The sequence below is a fragment of the Mchenga conophoros genome, linkage group LG23 (genome assembly GCF_057382185.1).
Source record: "Mchenga conophoros isolate Kocher_MC1m ecotype Shallow Benthic linkage group LG23, M_conophoros_male_GT1.1, whole genome shotgun sequence".
NCBI lineage: Eukaryota > Metazoa > Chordata > Actinopteri > Cichliformes > Cichlidae > Mchenga > Mchenga conophoros.
The window spans coordinates 14,752,271-14,766,492 of NC_140547.1; the positions used below are offsets into that span (position 1 = coordinate 14,752,271).

At 39.2% G+C, this 14,222-nt stretch overlaps 1 protein-coding gene across 5 annotated transcripts; it reads right to left on the reverse strand.

Moving 5' to 3' along the window:
• Positions 1 to 548: 548 nt before the first annotated feature.
• Positions 549 to 10,843, reverse strand: LOC146546877 (kynurenine--oxoglutarate transaminase 3-like). 5 transcript variants are annotated; one of them, XM_085263633.1, is made up of 14 exons: positions 10,714 to 10,843; positions 9,485 to 9,575; positions 9,142 to 9,203; positions 8,829 to 8,973; positions 8,556 to 8,705; positions 8,370 to 8,456; positions 7,995 to 8,117; positions 7,777 to 7,897; positions 7,450 to 7,526; positions 7,275 to 7,364; positions 7,015 to 7,201; positions 1,682 to 1,755; positions 1,497 to 1,583; positions 549 to 1,390 (listed from the first exon to the last, which is right to left on the reverse strand). In XM_085263633.1, exons 2-14 carry the CDS (start codon positions 9,572 to 9,574, stop codon positions 1,334 to 1,336), a joined length of 1,350 nt encoding a protein of 449 aa, XP_085119759.1. In that variant the 5' UTR covers position 9,575; positions 10,714 to 10,843; the 3' UTR covers positions 549 to 1,333. The 5 variants fall into 5 exon arrangements, with proteins under 5 accessions (XP_085119759.1, XP_085119761.1, XP_085119760.1 ...); XM_085263635.1 differs by having other exon boundaries at positions 10,725 to 10,789; XM_085263634.1 differs by having other exon boundaries at positions 10,667 to 10,739.
• Positions 10,844 to 14,222: the final 3,379 nt, after the last annotated feature.

Sequence of the window (14,222 nt, forward strand, 5' to 3'; positions counted from 1 at the left end):
ACGTAACACAGCTACACGGCTAGCAACACGATTACAGTCACGTGGCATGAATAGCAGTTTGACATGCAATCTCATTTCTGTCCGTTTTTACAAAATTAAAATCTCAGTCCATTACGCTGAAATGAGAAAATGACTGCAAAAAAAAATCTTATAAGACTTCACTAAAAGCTTCACTAAGAGGGAGTCCTAATTGGACTTCTTTTTTCTTTCTGGCTCCTAGATAGTTATGAACTCACCTGAATGGTTGTGATGCCAAAGGCAAGTGGTATCACAATGCTGTATGAGACCTTTTGTTTTTGGCCAGGATTATTTAGAGATTCACTTGTTCCCATACATTACAAAAAGAATTTCTAATCCAACAGTTGAAAACAGTCCTCAAATGTTATCTCACATCCAAAACTAGGAGTAAAAGGTAAGAACGTATCCCTGTGTTGGTGTTGTTCCTGGATCATTAAAGCTGATGTTGGTACGGGTTCAAAAAATTTAACTGGTTTTCCCTCTGAGTGGTTTTACTGTACTTTAGTTAACTGAATTCTATGTATTCCATAAAGCTTTTAACTGTATTTTATTTATTTATTTTTTAGTAATGTCTTAATGTGTTCTTTTTCACAGTGAGCATGCCTGCACTGCAAAACAAACTGCACCAATGAGAACAAATCAAATGATTTAAGCAGAGAAACAGAAAACAAAATAACACCAAATTTTGTCAATACATTAATTCTCAAGCTTCTTTGGGATGCTCCCTTTAGGGATCGCCACAGTGCATCATCGGCCTTCAGCTCACTCCATCCCTAACATCCACTTCTAATAAATCAACCCCTCTGCACGTCCTCATTCACTATATTCATGTATCTCCTTCCTTTGATATCGTTCCCATTTCCTCCTGCCTGGGAGCTACATCTTCAGCATCCTTGTCAATACATTTAATAACTGTACTTTTTAAAAGGAGTCTTAAACCTTTATGGATGTTTGGTACCAGCAGATTGCTGTTAATCCAATGATTAGCACTAAAATTTTACAAAACATTTGATAACAATAAAGTTTTAACAAACCAGTCCCATAGTTTTAGTGGAAAGACTTTAGTGGAAAGGACACAGAAAAGGCACAGTTACAGCAGATTCTTTCTTCCTGTTCTGTTGTGTTTCACGATTTAACCCTCTACAAATAACAGCCAAAAACAGAATGACTGACTAAGGTTTTTTCATCTATTCAATATTTGGGTTTCCTTTCTCCTAACACACTGTACAGTTCAAATTATGTACTCTATATTCAACTCTTCTAATACATTTGGCTAATTTCCAGTTAGTGTAGAAGTCTTCCGAAGCACCTCCCGTTAAACCTTCGTCCAGCTCTTCAAGATGCTCCGCGCTGCGTCGAGAGTACTATCTTGCTGTTAAAGAGAAACGGAGGAAAAATAAAAACTGCACCTCAGCCAAGATTCATCTTCACTGGATAATTTTAGAGGTACTGTGTTTATTGACACTTTGTGTGTTTACCTTAATGAAGCAAAGGCGAATATATTTCTCAAAGTCTTTCGTAGACTCTTCTCCAACAAATGCTGTAACTGGAATGGCTGCTAGTTTCTGTGTAAAATATATATTTCCATTTAAAAAAACAACAAAAAAACCCAACATTTTAAAAACATGTTGCTTCCAATATAGTAGAATGAAGAAATATTTACCTTTTCTTTAATCATCCACTTCACAAACTTGTAGTCATAGGCTTCATCCTCATCCATATGTGAAAGGTCCTGATCTATAATGAACACAGAGAGGGGGGATATACATTTTAAGGGTAAGGAACAGTCTCACTGACCAGTCGTCAGGTCAGCAGATCCTTACTGGGTTATTTTTGAGGTGTTGCTGCTAGGGCTGAACGATTATGGAAAATAATCTAATTGCGATTTTTTGCCCCAATATTGCGATTGCGATGCGATATGCGATTATTTTTTAAGGTCTTTGTCTTCTGTATTATTAAACAAAGACAAGCAATGTGGCTTTACCACACTCAGTTTTTCGACATCTGTGAACTACTAGACAGTCATTCAATTAAAAAATAATATTAAATAAATAAAACTAATAAATAAAAAATACACACATCTTACTGATCTCTGCAGTCAGTAACATTACACATAAAGTGCAAACATAATAGCAATTGTATAAACACACACACAAACACGCCTTTAAAATTTAAAGGCGTGAAATTGGACGGTCTAGCCTTCTGATTAGCGTCACCGCTGTCTCGGTGGAGTTTAATAAACTCGGCCGTCTGCTTCTTGCTATCTAAAATATAACCAGACACTGGTGTAAATTCTCGACTGTCTCATACTTCTGTTTAATAAGTTTTCTGTTTGACGTTTAGTCAGCTGTGTGAAAACCAAGGAGGAACCCACCCGGGGGATTAATAAAGTTTTATTTTATCTAATCTAATAACTTTAATCTCAGCCAAACCGATTTACTCACGAACAAACAAAACACTGAAAAAAGCCCAACAATAACATTTTTAGGTTGTCTAAGTGACTTATATATTACGTTTAACCCGAGCAGCGAAACTCCGCGGTGATCTGAAAATGATGTGCCGGGAGTTGTGCCGTTCTCGGCCGCATCAGTAACCCTCGAGCTCCCGGCTAGCTGTCGAGCTGGTGGGTAGCAGACGCCTCTGAAAACGTCGAAGCACTTTTGCAAATATGGGATATCTTGATAAACCGAGCAGATATTTGATGTTTACACTAGAGCAGGGCGATATGGCCAAAAATATTTATCACGATATATATTTGAAAATTTGCGATAACGATATAACCGACGATATAATTGATGCGAGACAAAATACAACTCCACAACATTACTAGCGCAAAAAGACAACCTTCCATTTATTTTCACTTAAACAAGAAGCTGGTTTTTATGTACATTAAAGCTTTATAAAAATTTAACAGTGCAAATGCAAATTCCTTGCTGAAAGTTTAACCAAAAGGCATTTCCAGTAGAAATGGGCTGACATATCCTGAGCATAACCATGTATAATATCCACTGAAGTTAAAAAGAGGTGCTTTGCAACATTAAACTGTAGTGTGCAGTACGTATTTTTCGGACCATAAGGTGCACAGGATTATAAGGCACATTAAGCGAAACAAAGCAGTCCGATAAATCAAACTTTATTAAACTCATTCTTCTTGCTTCCTCCACTTCTGTACCATTGATTCATTAATGTTGAATTCTCTGGCAGCTGCTCTATTCCCATGTTGCTGCAGTATATTAATGACTAACCTCGTATTGTGGATGGATTGTCTCAGTTGTTCTCCTGACTGAAGTTTGGTCCGTTTACAGCATCCTGCCATGCGATTGCATTTGTCTCTAACCATGAAGAACCTTCACGTTAACTTTTATAAGTGGAAAAGTGTTAGTGTTGGTCCTCCAGCTTCACTGTTTATGTTATGCTAACATAGCTGTGTCGCTAGCGATCACGTAGCACATCATTATATACCAGCTAGCCCAACTTCAGTAACCCTACAAACGTCACTGCTGTTTAGTTTCCTGTCTTCATTTATGTTGGAAGTGATAGCAGAGCTGTACGTTTGATTTTTTTTTTCAGAAATCTCTCAGTCAGAACATGCAATATCATGCTTAGGTAACTAGCGAAACTAGCGAGCTAACTTCCGCTAGCTTCCTGCTAACTTCTAACTCCGTTAAATGTAATAACTTTTGTTTTCATGGATGCCTGGAAGTTAAACTTTATAGTTACATCTGGTAAAGCAGCAATGCTGATCGTTTTATTAAAGATGAAAGAATTTAGACAGTTTTTAACTCTAAGTGATGCTGCAGTGTTGTTTGACCTGAAGAATACGGAGTTTAGGACCCAGATTACTCCCACATTTAAGAGCATCTTAGTCCGACAAATATGACAATAACAACGGCCGCTTGCATGTTCTGCAAAAAAATGTGCTTTGTTGTGTATCTGACGGACAAACACCAAACCAGTTCCACATCACGGAAGTTGCACCATTTTTACAAACCAATTCTGGTTCATCTGTTTCACTCAACAATCGGCCATGTGCGTATGAAAACAAAGGCACTGCGCATGCGCGTTTTACTCCCATTCTATCGCGATATTTCATTTTCCTATCGTTGCCTAACATTATACCGGTATTACCGTGAACGGTATAATATGGCCCAGCCCTAGTTTACACAACTACTTTCTCGCCTGAAAATATGTTAAAAGTTTTTTTTGTGACCCAGAAAGATTAGTATGAGTAATTTTAAAACTTAGTAGCGGCCGCCATTGCTGGAAACTGGAGTTTGGCTGGGCCGCGCTATGAATTCTGGGATATGGTAGTAATTTGGACAGCCTTCGGCGCGTCGCTGTGACGTAATCGGTCTACAAATGCAGCCTCAGGAGGATGCGGCCTCAGGAGGATGCAGCCCATGAATTTGGACATGTCCAGAGTATAATCGCAGCCTTTGCGGTTAGAAAATTGCACTTGATCATGTCGCGATATTATCGCAAATGCGATATATCGTTCAGCCCTAGTTGCTGCAGCTTGGGGGTTTTTCCAGCCTATTTCTTATGAAAATTACATTTAATGAATAATATATTTATACTCAAATCTCACTTAACTGATTGCAGGTGATCAAGTACACACAAAACATGTTGTAATACTCTCCAACCACTGTACCTGTCTGGCCTTACCAACTATGCCTACCGGCTAATTCATGGGATGGCGTTTGGGCTGGTTTTGTCACACAGGCATGGGAATCTGTTCGATCTAGTATTCATAAGTTATCCACATGACGGTCTACATATGCAGGGGTCATACGCATTTTACAGGGTCAAATTCAAGCACTTTTTAAGCACTTTCAATGTCCATTTTCAAGCTTTTCCAGCACATTACCAAAAAAAGAATGCATGTTTAACTTAGCATCACCTCAGTAAGGCCATGTAAAAATTAAAACAAAAAATTGTTAGATTTGTATTGTTGATTGTCATTTATGCTTAGAAATATTTACTTATATATGCTTAGAGTTTTGTAATTAGTTGTAGATTGGTAGAGGTTTTGATCCTTGATAGTCTGCAAACTTTGTGTGTATTAGACAGCACTTTGGGAGCATGAGAGGTCATACCGTGTCTTATTGTTTTATGGTAGGATTAACGTAGTTGCGTCTGTTCTAGTCTAAGTGCTCTTTGTTTAGATGAACTGCAGGACTTCCTCACCGTGTTATCTAGGATGAACCATCTAGGGTGAGGGGGAGGCTACCCTCTTCCTGACCAAGGATGTTTGACCCTTTGATCAGCAGTCCACACACACACACACACACACACACACACACACACACACACACACACACACAGGCAAGGTACTCTTTGTGTGTATGTAGACGTCATATGTTAATGAACTTATGCATATTCATGTAACCTCAATAAAAGAACAGTGGTACGGGAGAACGGACGAGAGCAACTGGGGTCAAGCGAAGGAACGGTGCCTGTCCGGTTCTCTCCCGTGCACGAGAAACATGAAGAAGCTTGCCTACTTGTGTCTTGCTTTGCAGTGTAATTATATTGCCTTTAACGTTCCAGCGGATGGGTTCAAGCTACAAACCTATCAAAAATGTTATTTAAAAATGTCCTTTGTTCCCGTTTGTTAAAACATAGAAAAATGCACCACCAGGGAAATTTGGTAGCACAAAAAAAGTGGCTATTCTTTGTGCCCATATGGATCAGTCCCTCTTATTACATTATTTCCTTAAGCCTTAAGTTGGTTAATTAAGTATCGGACTAATGTTTAAACCTTTTACTTGAGTGAACTCACATTACTGTTACTACTAAGTAATGTTAGCTAAATTCACAGCATATTCCATAAATCACCATGCCATAACTAACTGCCATAACAGCGCTGACGTACTGCATCACACTCAGTGCATTTCAATCATTTCTCCAGCAAGTTTGATAGCTAGCAAAATAATAGTAATAGTTTTGAAAATTTGCATGTGTTATGTACACATTCTCAAAAATTATTTACTAGGACTAACCTATCATGTGACTCGAGAGAGCAAACTCCGCCATTGTCGTTTCCATCAAACACTCATTTAAACAGCAATCTCCAGGCACGTTAGCGCACTCATCCCCGACTGTCCAGGGGGAGGGGCGGGGTCACACATTGAAACAGACTGACATGGAGAGGTGCTAGGCAGCCCAGGCGGAGAAATTTTACTTTTAGACTTTGTGACTTATTTTATTTCTCTAACTGATAAGAAAACTATTCGGTCAGTTTTTTTGTGGTAAATGAAATACAGTTTCAAGTACTTTTAAGCACCACATCTGAAATTCAAGCACTTTTCAAACCTTGAAAAGACAACATTAAAATTCAAGCATTTTTAAGGGTTTCAAGCACCCGTCGATCCCTGCATATGCATACTTTATCAAACTTGCAGTAATAGATTTTCTGGTCACTTGGGGACACCAAAAAACAAACGGTGTACATGACATTCGTTGTGTGAAGTTTCGTTTGAGTCACTCACTGAGCTCACTGCATATTAAAAACTCCTTTGGGGGAAGATATTTTTTAGGGTTAATGATATAACTGTCTTTGTTACATCAATAGCAACCGTTGGTTGAGATTACTTTCTTTTTTGAGTTAAAGGAAATGGTAAATGGACTGGTTCTTATAAGGCACTTTTCTGCTCTGCCTGGATACTCAAAGTGCTTTATACAACTAGCCTCATTTACCCATCCACACCTATTCATACAGACACTTTTTCCTATAGAGGTTCTTTATATCTAAAATTCACATGTTTGGCATACAGACTGGCGCAGCCAGGAATTGAAGCACCATCCTTCCAGTTAGCAGAAGAACTGCTCTACCTCCTGAGCTACAGCCACCCCAAAGCACACAGTATAAATATGAAAACAGAAAATTGTTAACTAGACCCAGCTGAAGTTAGAACACAATACCAAACTGTAAGAAACACAAGTCACATATAACTAAGTGTTTTGCGATGTCAGTTTAAAATTGCAGTAACTCACTAAGAGCTGTGACATCCACGAGCATGAAGTAGCCTCCCTCTGGGATTACGGGAGTCATGCCAGCCTCCTCCACAATGGCAGCCAGGCGGTCCCTCTTTCCTTCAAGTTCATCTGCCAGTGAAGTGAAATAACACTCAGGCTGATCCATCAGCTCATAGTTTAGGAGTAAACCTTGTGCCACTGCCTCCTGACAAGAAAAACAACTTTAGAACTGAAGTACAATCAAGAGCCAGCATAACTGGGATGTTTGGTGGACTCGCCTGCAGAGGTGTGGGACAGGTGTACAGGGAATTCTGCATGACTGTCTGAAGATGCTTCATCAACTGCTCAGGTCCAATAGACCAACCAAGCTAGAAGATACAAATGTCACAACAAGGTCAGATTAGTGATTAAATAAGTCATCGTTAAATAATAACATGGCTTAACACGACTTACCTTCCATCCAGTCACACTAAACGTCTTTCCTGCACTGCCAATAGTAACAGTTCTATCCCACATTCCAGGCAGAGTTGCTGCAGAGAGAAAACAATGTTGAAATGTCAAATACAAAGTAAAAAGTAATTATGTGCTTCAACAATTTGGTTCACAGTCATAAAGGTAGAATTAATAATTTAAAAACACATAGGAGCAGGCGCCAGTTTGTGAAAAAACGTCATTTTGATGCACAATCTTGATTACGTTCTTCGAGCTGGACATGGCCGTCGCTCCTAACTACATTTCATGTTTGTAGCTGGAGAAATGCCTGTTGACCAATACACATACCAATTTTGACATGCTGGTGTCCCCTGTAGACGAGCCACTCATAAACCTCATCACTGAAGCACAGAGTGTCATGTTTAATGCAGAGGTCTGCGATCATCTGCAACTCGTCTTTGGTGAAAACCTGCAGGAAGAAGACAGGAACGAACTGGTCAGAGCAACGGTCATCGTCTCAGTGGCTTTTTCAAACACAGTGACAGATAACTTAGCTGTGTGCTTACCTTTCCAATGGGATTGTTGGGAGTGTTGATGATGATGGCCTTTGTCTTAGAGTTGAATTTACCTGCGAGCTCATCTGGGTCCAGAAACCAGTCAGCGCTTGTGATCGTCTTCTTTCCAGACTTCTGAAATGTTGATTTGTGTTAAAGGTACTGACATCTGCTAACATCCTCAGGCCGGAGCAGCAGGTAGACAGTGCTCCATGCACTGAATTCAGATGAACTCTTTACAGCACAGCACATCTTTCTAACAGTGAATTTTCTCTTTTCTCATGTTAATAGTTTAATTATATGTTGTACAGAATAGGTTATATTCTTTTTTGCAGGTTGTTTTAAGTTGTATTTGGGGATGCAAACTAAACACATGGCCATACTTACAAGTCTTAGCGGTATCAACACAGGCTTGCCCCCGGCCATACGAACCATAGGTACATAACAATCAAAGAAAGGTTCAATAATGATGACCTGGAAGAAGGGAAATTACACAGTGAATGCGCTGGGAGAACATTTATGGATGTAAATATGAACGTTTGTGAATATGAAGCACGGGAGCGAAGTCCTCACCTCATCCCCTTCTTCCACTAGAGCTTGGATGGCGCTAAATAAGGAACCATAACCACCAACCGTGACCAGAATTTCTTTTAAGGGATCAATCTGACGTCCATAGGCCTTCCCATACACCTGAGAGAGGGCCTTCACCAATGATGGATGCCCCTTTTCAATAAACACAGAGCATAAGTGAAAGAACAGAAAAACCATAATAATGCAGTATTCATTAAGATGGTATGGGAGTTTTAACACACGAAACTCTGCAGATTGTGATCCACAAAGACATACAAAGCCTCTGGTGTACTGGTTCATCCTGTCAACTGATGCGGCCTTCGCTAGCGCTTCCTTGACATAAGAAGGTGGAGGAATGTCTGGAAAGCCCTGGCCCAGGTTAACAACAGATGGGTCGGCTGCCAGTGCCGTGAAAGCCACCCTAAAGTAACACAGGAATAAAGCTTCACTAGAAACAACAGAAATTAGTACATATTTCTGACCAACGGGCAAACAAAGGGCATATTTTCATATTTGAAAGTGGTACAAAAGTGGTCTGTTAACAGAACTCCTGCCGTCTCTTACAAAGACATACAAATGCTTTACTCACCAGACGTTCTTGTCCAGTCCTTCAATTCTTTTGGCATGTGTGTGCCGTGACATCATTACGTGCTGCAACAAAATACAAAACAGTATGACAGGTTCCACTACTTAATCATTTCCAGTCACCCAACATAGAAGAAATTGGGGTGGTGGTAAAATAATCGTTAACTAGCTCGATCTTGAGAAAACATCAACGTTTCAGGACTTTGCTCGGTGGCTGTGTAGCTTCTCCAGTTATACATCTACAAACATCGCTAACAAATCAGTTCAATCAGTGCATCCTGCCGATTAACAACCACATATCACATACCCTCTGTGGCTCAGTTCAAATCTTTTTAAAGTGCTGTTACCTGTGAAGTAGTAAATGTCTTTCTGCAGGTTACGTGAGCTGATCGACATGTAAACCTGGAGCAGTTCAGGACCTGTCGTGCAATGCTCATGCTGCACAAAAAGAAAGGCAATTAAAAGAAAGTGAGATAGTTTACTTCTGCTTTCCCAGTATAACCTGTAGCTTTGTGCAATACCTTTGCTGCTGTGACTATGACTTTGTGCTGAGTTAGATGCCTCCGCATGGATGAACTGTGGTTTTATCGTTCTAGTAAAGGACAAAGTCCTGCTTTTTTCTTCTTTTATTTTTTAAACAAGACATCAGTTATCACCGACACCCCAAACTGAAGAATGTAGTCTGGCAAATTAACTGTTAAACGCTGTTTTTGCTTTGTGCCTTTTGGTGAATTTACTTTCATCAGATCACTTTAAAAAGAAAAAAATAACCTCGGGATTTCAATGCAAAGAAGTGCAGCCAAAAATGTGGCAAGACAGATTTAATTATAAGATTAATTATCTGTAACTGGATCGGGCAATCTTCAAATGTGGTAACAACTATTAATGCACTCAATGTAATACTTTTTAAATTTGTAACAGGAGAATTATTCTTTAACAAATCAATTCAATACATTCATAACAAAATTAATAAAAGGACAATTTTAAAAACACTTGCTCTTTTGCATTTGTTTCATACACATTAAGTTTAGCAAGACATCTGCGTGGTTATCTCGGATCTTTACATTCTTCTTAAAGTTCATTTTCAAACTTTCAACTTAGGGCTTTGATATTTTCTGCACTATGGTCAATACATTGCAATAAAAAAACTAACTGCCTACAGCTGCAACAGTAGGTGGCGCAGATGTTCTTCACTTCAGCCCACTGTCCCATCACGGGTACTGCTGGGCAATACCGGGGAGATATTATCCGGTAGGGAGACGCTGAAAACCCATGAACCGGTTTCACCTGCTGATTTTCCCTCAGTCGGTTTATGCAGCTCTGCTGGCTGACATAAACGTGGATGTTCTCAGTGAAACATCTGAGTCATGTGCTATCGTGGGCTGCAGATGAATACACAGCACCAGCTAGCTGAAGCTAACGGTAGCAAAAATGCTGATTTAGGGATTAGCTGCTCCGTTAGCTTCGCCTTGCTATATAACCCTCTGCTGACAACCAATGCTATCAGCCCTTCTTCACACATCACATACCATGCAGTCGTAGACGTTAAGGCACTGGCTCTGCGATCAGAACTTACTTAACACTTACAAACAGGTCCAGCGGTCAGGAGGAGGAGGAGACGTCACTGCTGCTGCGTTTAAAGCTACCGGAAATTTGCGAGTTTTAACTCTTAGCGACACTTAGTGATATGAGTAAATGGCTCGACTCATGAGGAAAAGCAATACACACTTTATTTAATTTTTAGAAATCCAACGAAAGTCACTTAACACTTAACAGCATGAGGACCGTTAAAACTCCTAAGTTCACGTTTCGTCTTCAATTATTTGTTTACGTAACGGACGTGAAGGCAGCACTTTACTACCACACAGGCCTGTGAGGTGACGTTTGTGTCACGTGTGGGGTAACAAATAATGATTTCACCTAAGTAGTCTTTGCGGTCACTTTTTTTACTCTGTCCATTAGTTCATTATTAAATGAGTCGGCATCTATAAGCCAGTTGATGCTGTTAATGTCACGTTTAACAAAACAGCCACCACATCCAATTAAACAGTCCTGGGTGGATTGTTTATGAGTCTGTGCCACGACTGACACCGTGGCAATGTGTAACAAGATATGCAGGGTTGTATTTGGAAACAAGGTTATCGAACATTTCTGGGTGAATTGGACAATAAATGCAGTTTGGGGCTACATGTCAGCCAGTGGTCTTCTGGATCTTGTCAAAATTGTTGGCATTTTGAGCATCGACCATGCAGTACTATCTGGAAAGCATCTGATTGGCAGTAGTTTAATTTGGTCCTTATGAAAATGGTCCCAAACACGCTGCCAATGCACTAAAAGCATACATAGATAGAAAACCATACAACTGAAGACAATCAGGCATGGGTTGGCCACCCTGGATCCAGGACCTCACATTATTGAAGCAGTCTATGATCATCTGGACAGAAAGTGGAACAAAATGTAGCTAACATCGAAACAAGAGCTCTGAATGTCCTGCAAGAAGCCTGGAGAACTATTCCTGAGGAAATTACCGGAAAGCTTGTCTAAGAGGTCAGGCTATGATGAAGAATAAACGTGGTCATACCATATATAGACTTTTAAGCTCATTAAATTTGTACAAATGCAGTTTTTGCCTTACATTCTGTATTTCTTTGTATGTTTGCAGATGTTCAACTAAACCTGTGCACCTATTTTACATTTTCCTAGGAAAATATAAAATAATGAGGGCTGTAATACTTTAATTCTGTAAATTTTAGTAAATGAGTGTTTATTTACTGCTGTTATTATTTGGAAAAACAACATTATTTTCTATATTTTATATTAAATCAAGGTAGGAAAACACAGAGGAATATGGGATGCCTTGCCAGAGCTTTTCTCTGGCTTATCCCTATTGAATTTTCAATCATATGTCCGTAGGGATATTTGAAGACATTAAATATCTGACCGCCTTTCTGAGAAACCTGCCAAGAAAGCACTTTCAACAGCACGTTGCCTTCGGATCAGATTTTTATTGCTTTATATGATTTTTACAGTTACAGTAAACTTTGTGTTACATCACTTTTAAATCTCAACCCCACTGATTTTCATGGATTTATTTCCAACTATTTCTTTCCTAATAAACCCATAGACTGAGTTGTCTTCAAATGGATTACATTTAATCAGGAATACATAACCAAATTATCAAAAGAAAGATGTGCAAATATATTTCCATTTTTTTATTCCTTCATTGCATTTTGAATAAATTCTGCCAATTCAAATTTCAAAATACAAAAAGTTTGTGTAGAACTAAATATGCTAAATGACCTCATTAAAAATGTAGTAACTTTTTTTCCCAGATTTAAATAAATTCCAAATTTGCAATATTTTTTATTTAGCAACCAAACTCCTTTGTACAAGGGTAAGGTTGTCTGAGCTGTATGCTTCCATGGAAACAGCTTTCAGATGAAATGTGGACGTGGATTAGATCAAATCGTCAGGTAAATAAACTTGCAGCCTTTGTTCACCCAAATATGGCTGTGCTTCAAGTTTCCAACATAGCAATTCTTGTTAAGTAGCAGTGGGAGAGTGGGAAAGGTGGCACCAGAAATAAGTCAAAGTGATAAAAGTCGTAATGTTATTCTAACCAAAGAGGGGCTTTCTCGACTTTAAATCATGGCTACACTGAATGTTTCTAAGGGGACACTGCATAGAGCTGAAAAACAAATCAAATGTTAGGACACCATCACAACATCACTATATCAAGCTTTGTTCCCAGAGAAAGAGAGAAAAGAAACTTCATCACAGATGTAATTTTATAAAATAAAGAACAGAAAGTTCCAACCATAAAAGCTCCTGTCAAAAAAGATCTATAGAGGTCCTAAAGCATTAGTGTCAATACACAAGGACTGGAAGAAGGCCAAGCACTTTAGAGAAACCAACATTTCACAGTGGATGATGAAAAAGCGTCATATTGGTTATGTGGATATGCAAACAGTACTCTCACTGATATAAACTACACAAAACACCTCAAGTAATGAAAATTAAAACTATTCTGAGCTATGTATTCCCTCGTGATAAATGATCTATCTCATAGATCATGCCAATTGTTTTACACTGCATTAACTGGACCTAAACTGAGAAGAGTATGTGCTTGAAAATACAAAACAATTAAAATATTACTGGTGTATACTGGTTTGGAAGCTGCAAAGTGATTCACTAAGTGAATAGATTAGCCTTCAAGAAGATGGTATCGGGTAGCATCTGCTCTTTAAGTTCTAAGATGCAGTGGAAGTGCTGCTGGACTAAAATTGATGGCAGTGGGAAGTACGAGGCGATGTCTTAATGGCACTCTAATATTTTACATTATAGTAACAGCTCACTCGAACTGCACTATCAGTCTGTGCAGCAGGAAACAGAGGCAGTATTTGTAATACTTGTTAGTTGATGTCTGCAACAGCCACAAAAGCTAACAGTGTTCAAAACAACTTAAAAGCTTTCCTGCAAGATAACAGAAGTATAGCACAAAGAGTCTCTAATTCCTAAAGTGGAATTCAGTGGTGGAAGCTACAGAACTTTTAAATACTTTCACTAATCTGTGTTTTACTTAATTGCTTTTCAAAGGCAAACTGGTTCATTTTTACACTGCTTTTACATAATGGGGATCCGTTGTGCTCATTTCCTCAAATTCATGTTTTTGTTCTTGGAGTCCTCTTGTTACGACCTCAGCTCACTGGGAGGAGGGGAGGAGGAGTGACTTTAAATAACAGAATGAAAAGGGTTAGAGTTAAGTACTTTATTTGAATTTTGTAGGGAGGTGGTGGAGGCGGTGCAGTGCAGTGGAATAAAACGGTAAACAACAAAGGCATGGGTCAGACTTTTTATTTTAAATCACAGCTGCCCTGATTAACAGCATGTTACCAGGCACCAGACCAATGAAACTGGCAGCAGGTATAATTCATAAGGAGCAGACAGGTGAGGAAGGCAGGATGATGGCCATATGCAAGCACCAGTCAGGAGCATGGGCCTGCACGTATTAGTTAGCATAAAAATACTGTTAAATTATTCAAGGGCAACAGAGTAAAGCAACCGTGGGCTGTTACACGGCTGCAT

Bases quoted from the DNA above. Each gene is read 5' to 3' on its own strand.
- LOC146546877 (XM_085263633.1), bottom strand. From the start codon at position 9,574: ATGAGCATTGCACGACAGGTCCTGAACTGCTCCAGGTTTACATGTCGA. The intron at 8,457-8,555 runs GTGAGGACTTCG...CCCTTCTTCCAG, and splicing joins TAGTGGAAGAAGGGGATGAG to GTCATCATTATTGAACCTTT. The intron at 7,365-7,449 runs GTAAGTCGTGTT...TGTATCTTCTAG, and splicing joins TTAGTGTGACTGGATGGAAG to CTTGGTTGGTCTATTGGACC.